The 20,729-nt window shown below is 34.0% G+C and overlaps 2 protein-coding genes and 1 pseudogene across 2 annotated transcripts; 2 read left to right on the top strand and 1 right to left on the bottom strand.

Moving 5' to 3' along the window:
• The first annotated feature begins 2,019 nt into the window (after positions 1–2,019).
• LOC109676600 (olfactory receptor 5D13-like) lies at positions 2,020–2,973 on the top strand. Its single transcript, XM_020152938.2, is given in 1 exon segment — positions 2,020–2,973. A coding segment is annotated over 1 exon segment (954 nt).
• A 9,090-nt stretch (positions 2,974–12,063) lies between these two features.
• Positions 12,064–12,990, top strand: LOC109676594 (olfactory receptor 5D18-like). Its single transcript, XM_020152934.2, has one exon. The coding sequence runs from the start codon at positions 12,064–12,066 to the stop codon at positions 12,988–12,990; it is 927 nt and encodes a 308-aa protein (XP_020008523.1).
• A 1,564-nt stretch (positions 12,991–14,554) lies between these two features.
• On the bottom strand, positions 14,555–18,178 carry LOC109676601 (olfactory receptor 5D18-like; annotated as a pseudogene).
• Positions 18,179–20,729: the final 2,551 nt, after the last annotated feature.

Raw genomic sequence — 20,729 nt, 5'->3', positions numbered from 1 at the left:
GAGCCCACTGAGGAAAACTCTAATTATAATTCTCTGATGTTTATATTTCCATAGTGACAGTTACATAAATAAGGCCCAGACTTTAATGGATTTCAAACAGCTTTCAGATTTTTCTTTGTGCTTTAGGAGATTTCCTATGTTCTGGGAAAAAAAAAATCCCATTTAACTGGCATAAATATTGAAACACACTTCCACTTTTGTTCCAACCCTTAGTCCTATTTTATTTAAAAAAAATTGATTATAATGAATAAAAATGACTGAGGCTTATTAATGTGAAGAAGAAATTCACAGTAAATTAATCAAGAGGTTCTGGTTTCAGGTCAGTTAATTTATCTTTCATTGTTAGTTCAGGTGTAAATCATGGGGTCTTGTTCATAGAGATTATTCTAAAAATCAGAAAGTCTCTTTTTATAGTCAGGGACATTTTGATTTTCACTAACAGGGCCTGAAGTTTTTTTCAAAATAAAAATTTTTGTAATGTAGAAACTGGCATCAGTGCAACTACCAAGTAACAATGAAAAAAAGGCACAGAAAACTTATGGGCTGTTTGTTGATTTTGAACTTTCCTAGACAAATTTTTAATTTGAGTATAAAACTAATTCTAATTCACTGCTATTTATAAAATTAATTGAATATTCATAGGACTGTAACACTATCTCTTTTTTTCTGAATACTTTTTTGTTACTGATCTAGTACATGTGCCACATTGGCAGGACAGATCTAATGAGTGTGGCAGGTAGCAGACTTTACCAGTAAGTTCAAATGTTGAAGGCAAATTCATGTATTGAAACAAAGTCAATAGTAATGGATAAAGTGTGCCTACCCAGGTCTACTTCCTGTTGAAAATTATACATTAATAATGGATGCTCTACATCTGAAGTTGTTTGAAGTTCATGTAAAGGGCAGGGACTCACAGGGCTGGGTTTAGAGCTTGGCCCTGTTTCTAGGTAAAACTGAAAAAATGGAAAAAATGTATTTCTATTAGATCCTCATATATTTCATGATCTTATAGCTTTCATTTTCATGACTTTTCCAATTCTGTCTCATCAAAAAAGCATGGGTTATATTTTTGGTTAAGAAAATGTGTCATTTTCATTACATAATTATCACAAAGTATATTTTATGTACAGAAATATTGCTGTTGATCAGAAGATTTTTCTATTCTCTACTATCTATCATCTATCTATATCTATCTACCTATCTATTTATCTACCTATCATCTATATCTGTCATGTATCTATTTCAAGTGAGATGACCTAAATAACATTAATAAGCAGATAATTAAAATGCAATTTTAAAACTAATAAAACAATGAAACATGAACATTTCTATAATAGACCAATAAAATATTCCAAGAAACAGTGTACATTGATAGAGGTATGAGTGGAGGATGTGTGAACATCCCATAAATGAGATCCTAATGCAAAGTTTTTAAAATTAGGTAGAAGACATGGAGCATATATATTGTAGGAGTTTTTAAAACTTTTAAATTCTTTGATCAATTAATTGTGCACTATGCATAGAAAGGTGAAAAAATGCAATAAAAATTAATAATATTTTAGCTTCACCAATGGCAATGTCAAGCCATCTCTACGATCCTTAGTGTATTGTTCAAGCCATATAGTAGAAGGTACTCTGTGCTTCTGGTCTGCCTTCCTTATTTCTCTTCTTATAACTACCAAGTATCATAAATTTATATTTCACTACTAAAGCTGAATTTTAAATAAAATTGATAATTATATATTTTTTCATGGTGGCTTCACATTTTAGCATGTGACAAAATCCAAGAGAGGCTTAGTAAAATCACAAATTGTGGGTCTCATCCCACATCTTTGATTAAGAAGGTTGAGGGTGGGGCAATATAAGAAATTCCCAGGTCTTATTGGTTGGTACTACACTTGGAGAAATGATGTTCTATGTCATTCTTCATGGAAACATATGGTAAATTTTTGTCAGTTTTTCCTTTATTTTCATTCTGTTTTTCATAATAACTTTCTTTTATACCCATCAGGAATCACAATGTCATCTGAAGGAAATCAAAGCAGTGTACCCACTGTTATTTTCTTGGGTTTTTCAGAACATCCAGAACTCCAGGTTCCACTCTTTTTGGTTTTCTTGTCCATCTATACTGTCACTGTAGTGGGAAATTTGGGGATGATATTTATCATCCACATCAATCCAAAACTCCACACCATCATGTACTTTTTCCTTAGACACTTGTCCTGTGTAGATTTATGTTTTTCTACTGTAGTTACACAAAAATTGTTAGAGAACTTGATTGTGGAAGACAGAACCATCTCTTTCTTTGGTTGTGTCATGCAATTTTCTTGTGCTTGCATTTTTGGAGTGACAGAAACTTTCATGTTAGCAGCAATGGCCTTTGACCGTTTTGTAGCAGTTTGCAACCCTCTGCTCTAAAACACTGTTATGTCTCAGCAGCTTTGTGCTGGTTTGGTGGTTGGATCTTACACCTGGGGCATAGTGTGTTCCCTGACACTCACATATTTTCTTCTTTCCCTGTCCTATTGTGAATCCAGCATCATAAATATTTTTGTCTGTGAATTTTCTGTAATTGTTTCTGTCTCCTGTTCAGACCCCTATATCAGCCAGATTCTGTGTTTTATTATTGCTGTATTCAATGAAGTGAGCAGTCTTATGCTTATTCTTACGTCACATATGTTCATTTTCATCACTGTTATGAAGATACCATCTGCAAATGGACGTCAGAAAGCCTTCTCCACCTGTTCCTCCCACCTGACTGCCATCACCATCTTCCATGGAACCATTCTTTTCCTTTACTGTGTTCCTAATACTAAAACTTCATGGCTCATAGTTAAAGTGGCTTCTGTGTTTTACACAGCGGTGATTCCTATGCTAAACCCATTGATTTATAGCCTTAGGAACAATGATGTGAAGAACACATTCAGAAAATTAGTAGTCACCAAGTGTCTTTGTCATTCAATTTCAGTGTAATACTCTTAGATATATCATTTTATTTCTGAGAAATAAATAGTACAAATTCCCAAGCTCTTACAATTCAACTTATGAATCAAATTATTTAATTCATAAGGCTATTAGTTAATGCATCTATGGAAGTCCATTTTATGATAATTGGTTTTTCATGGATCCAACTTTAGGGAAGTTGCTTTAAATCATAAGTAAATCAAAAAGTTTTTAAAAATACTCTTGAACAATCTGTTGTCATATTGTAACTTATTTTAAGTACTTTGTAATGTAAAATATAATTTTATATGTATGCTTCCAAAGTAACACTAATTTCTAGCTTGTCAAATATGTATGGATTCCAGGTGATTCCCTAAAATTGCAATCAGGAAAACCAGCCTTCTGAGATGGCTTTAACAATGATCTGGCTTATGGTCCTTTATATAACAAGCAATGCGTTATTTTGTGTGTGTGTTGAGTGGCGAAAATACTTTTTACTAATAAAGAAATTTGACAAACAAATGAAACAATGTATTGTTTATACATCTCAAGACACACACAGGATACAAAGCCAAAGACAGTACAGTGAATGCTAATGGTAGTTCTCTTTTCACTTGTTTATCTTTTCTCTTGACCTTCACTCTGACCACAATTTTTTCTAAGTCCATTTGTATATTTGCTACAGGTAAAATTTCTAAGATAAATTGATATGCTTGATGAAGCATTGGCTCCATAATGTATGAGAATTTACATTTTTGAAAAATGCCATAGAAGAAGGCATTTAATCTCATTTCTGAGTTTTAGCAAGAGGATTACCTAGAGTCTAAGTCCCCAAGGTCATAGGAGCATACATAAGCCTTTAATTTTCATCGTAGAAATTAGAATAAACTTCCACACTTCCCCAGGTTTGATAGCCTCTCTTATTTTTCTCCCTTGAAATTTTATGGATACTTGAAGTATATTCCTGGGAGATTATGAAGTTTATCATAACTTGTGATATGTTTACTAAATTCTAAAGGAAAGAGTGGTATTCATAAGTGACAATAAACAGCATATCATAACATTTTAATGTCCTGATAATAATGCCTGTGGGTAGACCAAGAATACAGAAGGTATTCCTCTATAAAAAAGGACCATTCCTTGATGATAACCATTTTCATCTAATTCCTTATATGGTACAAATGCTTCAATTAATGAGAAAAAAGAAACTATTCAAGTAAAGATAAAGGAGATCAAGTAAACAAAGGGAAAGCTGAGAATATTTATATAATTAAAAAAATTGAATCCTGGGAATAGGATTTATATTTGCATTTCATAAATTTAGTAAGGGAGAGCAATTGAAGTTTTGAAGCCATCGACTTCCGTAAGTAGCACAGGATGAGGAGTTAGGATGACATCATAGGCATAGGGCATTACAGGGAAGCTGGTTATGTCTCTGCTCCTGTTATCCACCAGAGAAAGGGTTGCAGCTTGATAAATCTTCTACAGATACAAACCTGAGAGGACAAACAGAGAATCAGAAAGAACTAAGTAATGATATGAAAGTAAAGCAGAAAATAGTGAAAATTTATTGAAGTATGTTTATTAATGAGTTTGGACTGAGGAGGGGAGGGAGCAAAAGAGCATGATCCAAAACATGATAATCACATAAGTGATTATTATATTGTCGAAGGATTCACTCTTTGACAATATCTAGTGGCCAATCTTCCTACCATAAGAAACTCTTAGGATAATTATCTAACCATTGATGATTAGTATTATATGTCCCTACACAGTTGCAGGGCTGGGCAACCCGGGTCTGATCATGATCACCAGAGTCAATCCAAATTCCATACCACTGTGTGCTTTTTTTTCAGCCACTTGTCTTTTATTGACTTTTATTATTTCATGACAGTTCACTCAATCTGCTGGAAAGCTTGATTGTAGAAAAGATATTACCTCTTTCAGAGGATGTACCATGTAGCTTCTCTTGATTTGTGTATTTCCAATGGCAGAACTATGTATTGATGAACTATGAGCTACTTGTGGCAATTTATAACTCTCTTTTCTGTATATTCATCATGTCCACAAAGCTTTGGGCATCATTCTTTGCTGGTTACTACACCTGGGTGAAGTCTATTCCTTTGTATTCATTTATTTTCTCTTGGCATTATCCTTCATGTGTGTAACAACATCAATAATTTGGCCTGTGAGCATTCTGTCATTTTCAGTGGTTCTTCCTCAGATCTCCCAATAGTCAAGTGCTTTGATTTTCATCACCATATTCAGTTATGTGAACAGCCTGGTCATCATCCTCACTGCTCATATTTTTATTTTTGCTAGTGTCATAAAATGCCTTCTACTTGTGTTAAAAAGTTTTCAGGTTTCTCCCACCTGACAACAATCACCATTTTCTACTGCATTGTCTTGTTCCTCTTCTGTGTTCACAGCTCCAAATAGTCAAAGTAGGTTCTTTATTTTATACAATTTTCATCCTTTTGCTAAAGCTTCTGATCTATACTCTCAAGAACAAAGATGTGAAGGAGAGTTTCAGGAAGTTAATTGATCACCCAAAACAATTCTGTTGAGGCTTTATATAAATAAATGAATTCTATTTACTAATTGAAGATATTTCAATGTTTCTAGTAGTTAGAGCAAATTTTTTAGTTAATCCCCCAGTCAGAATTTTAAATTAATCATAATAAACCAGTTATTTCATCTTTTGCTCTGTGTTCACTTCAGTGCTAATCAAAACAGCTGAGAACCATAGGTGAAGTAAGACAAGTGTTACGAGTTGAACAGTGTTATCTAAAACACACACATCCACTTAGAACCTCAGAGTGGCATTATTTGGAAATGGAATATTTGTTACAGGCACTTTACTATTTGAGCCACTCCTCCAGCCCTGGGATGAGTTTTTTCAAGATAAAATCTCATAAACTATTTGCCCAGGCTGGCTTTGAACCTTGATCCTCCTGATCTTCTGTCTGAGTAGCTAGAATTAGGGACATGAGTCCTTTTGCTTTGTTTTCTTTCTTTTCTTTTTTTTTTTAATGAATTGCATTTCAGAGTCACCTAACAATTCATGGAAGGAGGGAGTTTAGAATCTTCCCAATTTCTGGCTCCAAAATAAGCTGGGGTTGCAAAGATGAGTCACCATGCCTGGCTTTGTTTGACACTTGATTCAAACTAACTGGAAAATGATACCTTTGAAATAACTGCAGAAATTTAATCATGGATTAGGTATTGAATGATATAAAGAATACATTTTTTTGTCATTGGCAATATTGTTACAAGTGTTTAATCAAATCAGCATTTACAAATGGTCATAAATGATCAATTTAAAAAACTAATCAAGAAATAGAATATCCTACATATGTTATTTTGTTTTAAATAACTCACTTTTCTAGGACTTGAAGTCAGCAGCTCACTATCCCTGTCTGTGTCCTGATACTTCAGGACCATGCACATTCCACATACATGTGTCTTTCAGGCTGTACACATGATTATTTAGCCAATAAATATTTAAGAAAACACATTTACATAAAAAATGACAATAACCCAGAGCAGTTCTTGCATTTATTTGTTATGAGGTATGCAAATTTGGCAGAAGTATTTTATTATTGTTGTTTCCTTGAAAGACTTCAAAAACACTTAAAGATTGTAAATAACATTTATAAATCTCCTGGTTTTACAATTTCAGATTATTTCAGAACATTTGAAATTATCTATCTGTACCTCAAATGCACTCCACAAATGTCATTTTGTATTTTCTTATCATACAAAGGAATCAAGTTAGGGGCATAAGTACAGCTTTGAATTAAACATAGATACGAGTAGACAAACTTTTTTATCCTTGTTGTTTTGTTTCTTGGCAGCACTGGGGTAGGAAATTTGGGTCTCATGCTTGCTAGGCAGGCTCTCTTACTGTTTGAGTCAGTCCTCCAGCCCCCACTTCTATTTTCCTTTGTACAATAACTAATGTCATTCTTTGTAATTCTTGTTACATTGTCATAAGGGGATTCAGAAAGTACATATCCCCCCACATATTGTGGAATTATGTAAAATAAATGTTTTTTCTCCCTTTGTGACAAACTCAACACACTTCTCCCAGTCACTTGCATAGCTCATTCCTTACTTCACAAGTGCACCTTACTGTGGCCTTACCTGACTTCTCTGCTTAAAATTAAAATTCCTTTGCTTTACTAGAAAATCATTATAACCTTAATTTTGTGTATTGTCCCCTTTAAACACAAATTTGATCAACAAAGGAATATTCTCGCTCCTGTGTCATAACTCCTGAGGTAATACCAGGCTCAGGGTAATCCTGTTACAAATTTTTGTGAAATGAATAAATAAATGAGCAATTATGTATGCTCCTATGTATTTAATCTACTTTATGGTGTTCCAGAATTAGACAGCAATATTCATAAAGTAATAACTTTTAAAATTATGGTTACTGAGTCCTACCTTTCTTTTTTATTGTTATGCTGGGGATACATTGTGTCATTTACAAAAGTTCTTACAATATATCAAATATAGCATGCTTGAATTCACCCCTCCATCATTGTCTTTTATCTCCCCTCCTCCCAGAGCCGGGCCATTCTAAAAGTCTATGTTCAACATTGCTGCTTATTACAACAGAAAGATTAGGTATCTTTTTAGAGGGATACTTTAAAGAGATTCATTTTTATATTATTATCATATTAGTAACTTTGGATGTAGTTGGCATGAAAAAATGTTTGCTCAATAAATGAGCATGATAAAACATTATGAATCTACTTTTAAGATTTTTCTAAAGGAGTTAAACATGGTGGCTTACTCCTGTAATACCAGCTACTTAGGAGCAGAGACTGGGAAGATGAAAGTTCAAGGCCAGTCCAGGCAAAAAGTTAGCAAGATTTTATGTCCTCTAACAAGCCAACACTGTTGATGTGCATCTGTAATTCTAGCTATGGGGAGGCTAGACACGGATAAAAATGTAACACCCTACCTGAAGAATAACTAAAGCAACAAGGACTCAGGGTGTGGTTCAAGGGGTAGAGCACCTGCCTAACAAGCACAAGGTCTGAGTTCAAACTACCCAACCCACTCCCCTCAAAAAAAAAGATTTTCTAAAGGAGGAATTGAGACATTTGTTTTCATTTATATTCAATTTTACTATGTTATAGTTTATTTTGAAAAATCCTTTTTTTAAAAAAAATTTTGAGGTGCTAAGGTTTTGAACTTGGCCTCATGTTTTCCTACATTTGACCTACTTCTCCAGCCATTTTGAGCTTTAGTTATTTATTTTTTCAGGTAGGGTTTTATGTTTATTATGAGTCCTGGCACCAGCCTCAGACTTCAATCCTCCTTTTGATAGCCTCCTGAATATCTGGTGTCATAGGCATGCACCACTACACTGGGCTTCATGATTGAGATGGGATTATAGTAGCTAGGGGAATCAGCAAGAGACTTTGTAGGGACTACATCACTTATGCATTTGAATGTTTGTTTTATCTAAAAATTTCTGTTTATGTGAATTATGGTGACCTGAAAGCTGAATATTCAATCTCCACCAGTGCAGTCAGAGTGTGTGATATGCAGGCAAAGCAATTGATTGAGAGTCAATCCATTAATATGCAATATTAGTGATCTTTATAATTGCATATATTTTTATAATTGGGGAAGTCTAAGGGGTTGAGAAAGTTAATATTAATAAACACTTTATTTTACATAAAATGTTCCCGATGTTGATATAATTTATCCTCAGGTTTTCTAGCATCTTAGAATTAAATCATATTGAGATGATTAAATTTAATTGCTTACTCTGAGACTTCCAGAGGAGCAGGAGTTAGATAGTCTCTAGGGTCCGTGTCTCCAATGTTGTAGTTACAGATAAAATGTTCTTCTCCCAACCAGGAGAGATCCTGCCTTTGCCATCATCAGGTTTGTTTTAAAATCATAGACAGATGGGTATCAGCTTTAATCTGAAAAACATCTTTAGAGGAAGAAAACTCACCATTTAGAACCTGATGTTTCTTGTAAAGGATTGTGAATGAGCAAGGATTAGGAAGTGCACTCTTTCAGTTAAACTTTGTACTTGGGGCTTGGCTCAGCTAAGTGTTCCATGAAAAGCAAATACCAGTGTGAGGGAGCAGAAGATCTCTCAGGATTTGGGCTTTATATTATCTGAATTTTATATACTTTCAGGGGAGAAATAAAAATAGAATTGACAAATGTTTAAGAAAAATAAACAGAGACTGAATAGACTAGTAAAAACTGGGGGACAGCTTTAATTAAGATTATAGAAACAGGACATACATGTGACCCTTAATAGCAAATATATATATATATATATATCATTGAGAGAAAAAAGCTCTCTGGGAGAATACCTCACTTATCTTTTTTTTCTTTTTTTAACCCTGTACTCAAAAGACATAGAAACATTCACTAAAAATTTAATGTTAGCATTTAGGAGCAGTTACAAAATGTTACATAGCAGTTACTATGTTACAAAATGTAACATAGTAAAAATAAAAACTGAAAAACCTTAGATACATGAAGTGTGATGCTAAAAAAAGCATGACAGTTTTGTCTGACTTTGTGATGGATTTTTGAAGTTCCTTTAATGGGAAAACATGAGTTCTGGAAAAAACAGGGCCACTCAATTTTTCAGTCTTGCCTGTCATATGACATATATAATCATGGGCTATCAGAAAAGTACTTTTTTACAGAAAAAATAGGAAAAGAAATTCCTGGCATGGTAGCATGTAAATGGTATTGGGCAATAATGAGCAAAATTTAAGTTTTTAGATCCTCTTTTTTAAAGTAACATCTTCATACTGCAGTACTTCCTAAAATGGCTACTCCTCTTTCAAAGGTAGCATTGGGACAGAACCAATATACTAGGTGTATAAAGAGATAAAAGATAGAGATACTAGTAAAGATAGAGATAAGAGACAGCAAAACAAGTGAGACAAAGGAGAGAGAAGGAGAGAGAGAGAGAGAGAGGAAGAAGGGAAGTTTCTGTCAGAGTACTTGTTACAGTTACTAATTCCTGATTGAGAAAATTCCTCAAGTCCCTTTCATATGTGTTTCATCTAGATGCTGGTTTCTCGTACGTATTTGCACAATATATTCTCTCACTGGATTATTTACCCTAGGATAAGAATCTCTAGTTTGCTCACTAATTGAAAATATAACTATTAATAACATAAAATGCTAATATCTAGACCTAGAATAAGAAACAGAGTCTTGTAGTCGAGAAAAGAATATATCATTAGTTGTCAGGGTGTCAGAGTTCAGTCACAGAATTGGAGGTTGGCCTTTATTTGCATGTAATAGGAAGTCAAAGTTTCTCTGTTCTAGAATAATGAAGTAAATGAGAATACTTTTTATAATCTGTTGTTATTTTATTATTACTCAGACAATAAGGAAAATTTTAAATTGTTAATTTTTAAAATTTTTTAATTTTTAACATTTTTAATGTTTATTTCAAACTTATAGAACTTACTCTGAAAAAAAATGTTTTTTTTTTTTATTACTATTATTGGTTCAGATAGTCAAATGGATTTAAGTGTTTTATGGAATTAAAAATAAAGGCACACCCCAGCACCACAAAAATAATACAGGATTGTTAATAGTAAAAGATATAGTGTGCCCTGGGGATATACCCAAAGGAATGCAACACAGGTTACTCCAGAGCACTTGCACACCCATGTTTATTGCAGCGCTATTCACAATAACCAAGTTATGGAAATAGCCAAGATGCCCCACTACTGATGAATGGATTAAGAAAATATGATATTTGTACACAATGGAATTTTACTCAGCCATGAAGAAGAATGAAATCTTAGCATTCGCAAGTAAATGGATGGAACTGGAGAACATCATTCTGAGTGAGGTTAGCCAGGCTCAGAAGACCAAAAATCATATGTTCTCCCTCATATGCGGACTTTAGATCTAGGGCAAATACAGCAATGTTGTTTGTCTTGGGTGACATGATAAGGGGAGAGCACATGCGGGAGGTATGGGGATAGATAAGAAACCCAAAACATGAAAGTGCTTGATGTCCCCACTGCAGAGGAACCAATACAGAAACTTTAAAGCAACAGAGGTCAGTATGGGAAGGGGATCAGGAACCAGTGTAAAGATCAATTAAAGATGAATCAACTTGAGTTGTAACACATTTTTACATGAAATCATTGCTAGAAATCTCTTTGTAGAGCTATCCTTATCTCAACTAGCAAAAATGCTTTGTCTTTCTTACTATTGCTTATGTTTTCTCTTGAACAAAATGAGAGATAAGGGCAGAACAGGTTCTGCCTGGAAGGGAGGGGAGAGGGATGGGGGGCAGGGGGGCAAACAGCCCAATCTATGCATATGTGAATAAATAAATAAAATAAAAAAGAAGTTTGACCTTTCAAAAAAAAGATAGAGTGTGAATATATAATGTATGATTTTATTTAATTATACATAATGAACTACAATTAATTATTATATAATTAATAATTAATTTGTTTTGAAATTTCTCATTATTACTGATTATAGGACTGAGGTTAGTAGTCATGATATTATGTTAGGCCAATATTCTATGAAATTTCTATGTTCAATGTGAAACTTTAATATAAATCTTTGATGTAAAATATGTATGAATATCTTGATACCAATTTCTAGTGTTTCATGACTATTATATATATGTAAATTTTTAATTTATATCAGTGTACATTAAAAGTATAAAGTAGTTGTTTAATTTTGATATTTCCACTATAGGAATATAATGATCAAGTTCACCCAGTGTATTACTCTTTCAAATCCCCATTCGATTTTAAGACAATTTTAATGTGTCACATTATTATTTTTTCATATTATATTTGAGAAATCATAATTTGATTCAATATTTTCTTTCTTCTTCACAAGCTTTCAAAAATGGTTATGCAGAGTGCAGGGGGTAGTGGGAGAAATGACCCAAACATTATATGAACGTATGAATAAATGAAAAAAAATGGTTATGCCTGTTAAAAAATTTAGACATGTAGTCTTTCTTGTACAATACAGACCTAGATTCTGAAAGGCCTGTAAGGAGAATGAACCAAGCTTCCTTTTTTTACTCTCATTACTTTTGTTTTCAGGACTTTCAGTTTGTGACAAACAGAAACCATGCTACTCTCAGATAGAACGTTCACCCTATTGGGCTTTTCAGATTATCCAGATCTGGAAATCCCACTCTTCTTGATTTTCCTGGCCATTTACATTATCACTGTGGTAGGGAATATTGGAATGATTGTCATAATCAAAATTAACCCCAAACTGCATACCCCCATGTACTTCTTCCTCAGCCATCTCTCCTTTGTGGATTTCTGCTATTCCCCCATTGTTGCTCCCAAGATGTTGGTGAACCTACTTGCAAAATACACAAGTAGTTCACTTTCAGGATGCATGATACAATACTTTTTCTTTTGCACATTTGTGGTAACTGAATCCTTTTTATTAGCAGTGATGGCCTATGACCGCTTTATGGCCATTTGCAACCCTCTACTCTACACAGTCTCCATGTCCCAGGAGCTCTGTGCCATGCAACTGCTGGGGTCATACGCATGGGGTGTCTCATGCTCCCTGATACTGACATGCTCTGCCTTAAAATTATCTTTTCATGGTTTCAGCACTATCAATCACTTTTTCTGTGAATTCTCCTCATTGCTTTCCCTTTCGTGCTCTGATACTTACATCAACCTTTTGCTGCTTTCCATTCTTGCCACGTTTAATGAAGTGACCACATTGCTTATCATCCTACTCTTCTATGTGGTCATTTTTATAACCATTCTCAAGATGCATTTGGCCAGTGGGCGCCGCAAAGCCTTCTCCACCTGTGCTGCACACCTGACGGCCATCACCATCTTCCATGGAACCATCTTATTCCTATACTGTGTGCCCAACTCTAAAAACTCTCGGGACACTGTGAAAGTGGCCTCTGTGTTTTACACAGTGGTGATTCCTATGTTGAATCCCCTGATCTATAGTCTGAGAAACAAGGATGTCAAGGATACAGTTGGAAAAATATTGGACACTAAAGTTATTTCTTATTAAGAATGATATTTTAGTTTATTTACTTTATATAAATTTTGTCCATAAAATTTTATTTCAAAGATATTATTAACATTAGTAGAATTAAATAGTAACTAAGCTATAGAAACAGCCAAGATGTTCCGGTACTGATGAATGGATTAAGAAAATGTGGCATTTACACACAATGGGATTTTACTCATCCACAAAGAAGAATGAAATTTTGTTATTCTCAGGTAAACGGATGAAACTGGAGAACATCATCTGAAGTTAAGTTAGTCAGCCTTAGAAGACCAACAGCTGCATGTTCTCCCTCATATGTCGATTGTAGACCTAAAACAAATGCAGCAAAATCATGGGACACAGGTCATACTAAGAGAAGGCCTTGCATGGAAGGGATAGGACAAGGGAAGGAAACTAAAAACTTGAAAGTGGTTGATGTGGACACTGTACAGTAATGAATTTAGAAATTTTAAACTGGCCAGGGCCACCATGGAAAGTAAACAAGTGTGGAGTGAGGAGTACTGAAGAGATGAATTAATTGGGTTGTACTACAGATATGCATGGAAACAACACAAGGAAACTCCCTGTGCAGCTATCTTTATCTCAAACTAACAAAAATGCCATGTTTCTCTTTTTATCTTTTTATGTTTTTTATTCTATAAAATTGGAGAACAGGAGGGTGGAACAGGTTCTGCCTGGGAGAAGGGATAGTAAGGCACCAGAGTTGGGGATAAGGTGGCAGGGAAATGGGTAGGAGGAAGAATAAAATGCAAATAATCTATATACACATGTATATAAATGCAAAAATGATAACTGTTGAAACTATTCTGGACATCAGGGGATGGGAAATGAAAGAGAACAGTGGAGGGGGTGAATTAAAGTATGATGTATTTGATATATTGTAAGAACCTTTTTAAGTGCTACATTGTACCCTCACTCAGCACAACAATAAAAAATATTGAACAATAGAATGGAGATAGATTTTGATATCAAATGAATAAATGTGGCTCTGTGTTTTGTTGTTGGAAAATACCAGCAATCTTTCATCTGTAATATTACATGTATAATTTTGAAATATGAGATAACTCATAGACTGATTATGAAGCATAAAGGATAACATATGTATCATAACAGATAATTTACATAAGTAAAGTAATATTATTCCCATCCCTCTTCCTTATATTACTCCTGGAATAAAGTAAGCTCTTAATAAATAAAAAAAATGGAAGTGACCATTTTATATGGAAGGAAATAAAAGTATTGCAGAGAGTTTGACAGAAGAGAAATCCATTAGGTAAATGAGAAATGCTTTTCTAAACTTGGTATAATTTGAACTTACCTTGAAAAATGAGAATGGAAAAAAATTTTGGGAAGTATATTTTTGAGAAAAAAGTTTTATTACAGAAAAAACAGAATTAATAAAATCAAGGAGGTCAGAATATAATACTGAATCAAAATTATAACTACTATTTTCTTGAGCTAAAATGATGCATGTTTTCTGTGTATATGTGCCTATCTGTTGTGTGGTGTATACAAGGTACACTTGAAGTGGTTTAGTATGCAATCATTACAGTCATTGACTTTCTCAACTTCTGGGAAAGTTACTGCACAGATCTTCCAAGTCACAGTTAAGTAGGAGGAAGAAGTTTTTGTATTCTGTGGCACAACAGTTTCAGTATGATTGAAAGTAAAGTATTATATATCTGAAAATGGCTAGAAGAGAGAATTTTGAATGCACTCTCTTCTAAGGAAATCCTAAAAGTTTACGATGATGGATATGAAAATTAATCTATGTTTATCTTTCATCAAAATACATATGAATCAAAATATACTGTACTTATAAATATCTACAAATATGTTTTGTAAATGAAAAAATGAAATATGATTAAAAATTTTAAGTTTTTATGTTAATATATGATTCAATTTATGTATAGTGACTATGAAAATATTCGCATGAATGTTTTAATATTGGGTCAGGCATGGTGCCCCACAAAGTAATTACAAGTACTTGAATGGTAGACATAGAAAGATGATGATTCAAGACCAGCCAGTTTAAAAACTGGCAAAACTTTATCTCAACAAGCTGAGAGTGATGATGCATGCCTACATCCCAGCTATGTGAGAGGTGGAGGTAGGAATATCCTGGACTGAGTCAGCCAAGGCAAAAATTCTGTGTTAAAGGGCTAGGTGTTTGTCTCAAGTGGTAGAGCACTTCCCTAGAAAGTGCAAGGCCCACCTTTTTCTGGTATTTGAGGATCTCTGATTTGGCTTCTGATCCTACATCCTACATAAAAGAGCTGTTGAGTGTGTGACTAATTTTATAAGACCAATTCACACTTTATTTTTATTTTTATTTTATTTTATCATTTTTACATTTACTAACATGTGTTTGCATTGTTTGCCTCCCGCCACCCCCCCCATGCAGAACCTGTTCCACCCTCTTGTTCTCTGGTTTTGTTGAAGAGAAAATATAAAAGATAATAAGAAAGACATAGCATTTTGCTACTTTAAGATAAAGTAGCTATATGGATAGATTCCTAGCATTGCTTTCATGCATATGTATATTACAACCCATATTGATTCATTTCTACCAGACATCGTCACTACTTCCTAGTCCCCTTCTCATAGTGGCCTCTGCCAATTTAACATTACTATATTCACTCCTCTATAGTGAGCACATCAACCACATTCAAGTCTTAGGTTTCCTTCCCTTTCCCTATTCCTCCTATGCGCATTCTCCCCTTGGTATGTGACCCATGTCCAATAATATTACTCTATTTGTTTTAGGAATATAACCACACATGAGGGAGAATGTGCGATTTTTGGTCTTCTGAGCCTGGCTAGCTTTGCTTAAGATGATGTTCTCCAGTTCCATCCATTTACTTGCAAATGACATAATTTCATTCTTCTTTGTGACTGAATAAAATTACATTGTATATAAATACCACATTTTCTTAATCTATTCATTAGTAGTGGGTCATCTTGGCTGTTTCCATTGCATGGCTATTGTGAATAGTACTGCAATAAATATGGGTGCACAGGAGTCTTTGTAATAACTTGAGTGGCATTCTTTAGCTATATCTCTAGGAGTGGTATTGCTGGATCACGTGGCAAATCTATGTTTATTTTTTTAAGAAGCCTCCATATTGTTTTCTAAAGTGGTTGTCCTAGCTTACATTCCCACAAGCAGTGTATGAAGATTCTTTTTTCCCAGCATTCTCACCATTTGTTCTTAGTGGTGTTCTTGATACTATCCTAACAGGAGTGAGGTGGAATCTTAGTGTGGTTTTGATTTGCATTTCCTTAAGGGCCAGGGATGGGGAGCATTTTTCGTGTGTATTTTTGGTTATTTGGATTTCCTCCTTTGAAAAAGTTCTGTTTATTTCAGTTGCCCACTTCTATATTGGTTCACTGACTTTTGGGAGGTTTAGTTTTTTGAGCTCCTTGTATATTCTGATTATAAGTCCTTTGTCTGATGTATAGAAGGAAAGATTTTATTCCACTCTGTGGGTAGTATCTTCAATTTACAGACAATTTCTTTTGTTGTGCAGAAGCTTTTTAATTTCATGTAGTCCCATTTTTTCATCCTTCCTCTTAGTTTCTGGGCTGCTGAGTTCTACTAAGGAAGTCCTTGACTATACCTATTGCTTCCAGAGTATTTCCAGCTCTTTTGTGTACTAACCTCAGAGTTTCAGGTCTGATACCTTAAGGTCCTTAATCCACTATGACTTGATACTAGTATGGAGTGATAAGCATGGGTCTAGGCTCAGTTTTCTGCAAGCAGATACCCAATTTTCCCAGCAATATTTGTTAAAAAGGCTCTGGTTTTTTCCATCAGATGTTTTTGGCAGCTTAGTGAAAATAAGGTGGGCATAGCTGAGTGGATTCTTATCTGGGTCCTCTATTCTGGTCCCCTGGTCATTGTATCTGTTATTGTGCTAGTACCCTGCTATTTTTATTGTTATGGCTCTGTGGTATTGTGATACCTCCACCTTTGCTCTTTGTGCTCAGTATTGCCTTGATTATTCATAGTCTTTGGTGCTTCCAAATGAACTTTAGGATAGATTTTTCAATCTTTATGAGAATTTCATTGGTATTTTCATGGGAATTGCATTGCACATGTAGATTGCTTTTGGTAGTATAGCTATTTTTACTATGTTGTTTCTGTCAATCCATGAAAATGGAAGATCTTTCTACCTTCTGTAATCTTCTTTGATCTCTTTCTTCAGTGATTTATAGTACTCCTTGTAGAGGTCATTTACATCCTTTGTTAAGTTTATTCCTAGGTATTTGATTTTTTTTGAGGCTATTGTAAGAATAAGTAAACAATAAGAATTGTTTACTTATATTTTTTCTCAACTTCTTAGTTTTTGGTGTATAGAAAGACTACTGATTTTTGTAAGTTGATTTTGTATAATTCTATATTGCTGAAGCTGTCTATAGTGTTTAGTTGTGTTAAGGTGGAGCTTTTTGGGTCTTTGAGGTATAGGATCATGTTGGCTGAAAATAGGGATACTTTGACTGTTTCTTTACCTGGGATCACTACTGTGTAAACCACAGAGGCCACTTTCACTGTGAGTCTGGAGCTTTGGGAATTGGGCACACAGTACAGGAACAAGGTGGTGTTGTGGAAGATGGTGATGGCATCAGCTGTGAAGCACAGGTGGAGAAGGCTTTGCAGCACTCACTGGAGGAACACATCTTCAGGATGGTAGCAATAATGAGCAAATAAGATAGGAGAATGGCAAGCAGTGTGATGACAACATTAAATGCAGAAAAAAATGAGCATCAGTAGCTGATTGACAAAAGTGTCAGAGCAGCAGAGGGGAAGCAATGATGAGAACTCACAAGAAAAGCAATCAATGGTGCTGAAACCAATGAAAGATAACTGTAGAGCACAGCATGTAAAAATCAAGGATCAGACCTTTCCTCATGCAGAGGACCCCAGCATCAGCATGGCACAGAGCTTCTAGGACAGGACAACTGTGTAGAGCAGAGGGTTGCAGATGGCCACCAAACAGTCATAAGACATTGCTATTAACAAAAAGGCTTCAGTTACCACAAAGGTAGCAAAGAAATAGTATTGTAGCACACATTCTGTAAATGAAACAGCTCTGTCTTCAGCAACTATGTTCTCCAGCATCTCAGGAGCAACGGTGCAGGAATAGAAGAAATCCACAAATGAGAGGTGGCTGAGGAAGAAGTACATGGGGTGTGCAGTTTGCCATTAATATTATTTATGAGGATCATCCCAACATTCCATACCACAGTGACTCTGTAGATGGCCAGAAAAATAAAGAAGCGTGGGACTTGCAAATATATGAAAGTTAAATTACAACCTCTATGTTTATTTTGAATTGATTTTCACATAGACTGTAAAGTCTAATTTTATAAGTTCAGAAAACATAATATTAACACAATAATTATGACAGCCCTCTATTAGTAATAAAACCCCAAATTTCTAAACAAATTAATATTTATAACATATTTACTCAATAAGACTAAGCACCAACAATGATAAAAACTATTTTTTTGCCTATATAGTTAATTTCATATTGCACTTTACTCTGTTTCTTTGTCTTACCCAGTAAATCTAAATTCAAAATAATTCTTTTTTTTTCACATAGCATGTTCTTTACCTCTGGGATTACTAATTATCAGTCTTTCCACCCTGCCACAGGTAATAATAAAATTAGGAGAGGTTATATAGGTATTATAGTTTATTTCCTCATTTTAGAGATGAAAATTAGTAGCCAGAGAAGTCTTGAAGTTTTCAATGACCTGTTATGCAGACCAATGTACGCATCTATGTCTAGAGCTCTGATTGTCAGACTCCTAACAATGTATCCATTTCTAACTCCAGACTCTCTATATTCAGATATTAACATTTCCATTATTAATTATTACATTTTCAATTAGTGAGAAAACTAGAGATTGCAGACCTCTATGAAATATTCCAATGACAGTGTAAATGTCACAGAGATATACTAGAACACAACATGAAGATAAAACAAATGTGAAATGTTTCTAGTGAAATTTCCACTCAACAATAACTGACTGTAGCAAAGACTGACATATAAACATTCTCATGATACTCAGTAGCAGTCTAGTTCTAATGAAGTAGGGTTCCTTCTTCCTGAGATGATTTCAGGATTGAAATTAGTGCCACTCTTTCTCTTATATATGAAAATAAAACTGCTGATGGCAAAGTTATGATCTCTCCTGGTTGTGAGTGACACATGCAATCTTATGTCTATATTTACAACCCTGGGACAGGATCCCTGGAGAGTATCTACTGCCCCATTCTCTAGAGGTATCAAAACAAATAATTAAAATTAATCACCTTTATCTGATGTAATGTTTTTAAAATTACAAAGGTATACATTTTAATTAACATATTAACTCAGTATTACTATGGAACACTTTTTAACATTTCAACACACTTATAGGATATGTAATGATCAGATTAGGGTAACTGGTATACATATTACCTCAGAAATTTATTATTTTTTCTTGCTTGGAATATGCAAAATCTTTTCCATTAGATAGTGAAAAATATTCATTAATTATTGTCAACCTAGTTCTCATAGAGAATATCAGCTATTATTTATCCTTTCCAACTACACTTCTGTACTCCCTACAATGTTTCCTTATACATCCCCAGGTTCTGAGAACCATTCTAGACTACTCAGGATTAATTTTGTCTTCCACATATAGATGAGAAACTGCTGGATTTTTCTTTCTGTGCCTGTCTTATGACACTTAATATACTGTGCTGTCTTTGTTGTTGCTAATGACAGAATTTTAGAATTTCATTTTTGGGGGCTAAATAATAATTATTATGTATTACCACATTTTCTTTATCCACTCATCTATCAATGAGCATGAATTTTGATTTCATATTACAAATGTGGTGAATAGTACTGATGTCTCTTCCAAAAACAGATTTATGTTCATATACATATAGATCTAAATATAAATGTAAAATACAAACCTATGAAATATATGAAAAGATTATAAAATTTATGTTTCTTTTAAATCAATGTTCAGATAGACTTTAAGATCTAATTTTCTAAGTTCAGAAAACATAATACTAACTTGATAACTGATTATGACAGCCCTATATCAGTAATAAAACCCCCAAATTTCTAAACAAATTAATATTTATAACATATTCACTCAATGATATTAAGCATCAACAATGATAATATTAAATTTTTTGCCTATATAGTTAATTCCATATTGCACTTTAATATGTTTCTCTGCCTTAACCCTGCAAATCTAAATACAAAATTAGTCATGCTCTTAAACTCTGGGATTTCTAATTCTCAGTCTTTCCACTCTGCCCCAGGGAATAATAAAATACATATATGTGTGTCTGTATATATATTTAAATCTTCAGGAGTGGGACAGCTCCTCACTTAGTACTTTTATGTTTTTTATTTTAATATGAGAGAGGGCTTTAGTGTTCTGTCCTGGCTGTTCTTGAGCTTGTGATCATACACAATCCCTCTGATTAAAGACATGCACTGTAATGATAAGTTTTATTTATAATTTTGTGAAGAATTCTATGCTGTTATATTTAATGGTGATATTAATTTACATTCACTGTAACAGTGTATGAGAGCATCCCTCTCTGACTAAATGAAGCCACAGAACAAATGGATTTAACAGGAATTTGTAGAACATTTCATTTAACATTTGAGAACTGCACATCTTTCTCATCTACACACAAAGCAATCAATAAAGACAGATCATAA

Source organism: Castor canadensis, chromosome 1 (assembly GCF_047511655.1).
Source record: "Castor canadensis chromosome 1, mCasCan1.hap1v2, whole genome shotgun sequence".
NCBI lineage: Eukaryota > Metazoa > Chordata > Mammalia > Rodentia > Castoridae > Castor > Castor canadensis.
Note: the sequence above shows the minus strand (reverse complement) of the source record. Positions and strands in the feature narration are given on the sequence as shown.

Excerpts from the sequence above, each read along its gene's own strand:
- LOC109676594 (XM_020152934.2), top strand. The coding sequence starts at position 12,064 with ATGCTACTCTCAGATAGAACGTTCACCCTATTGGGCTTTTCAGATTAT.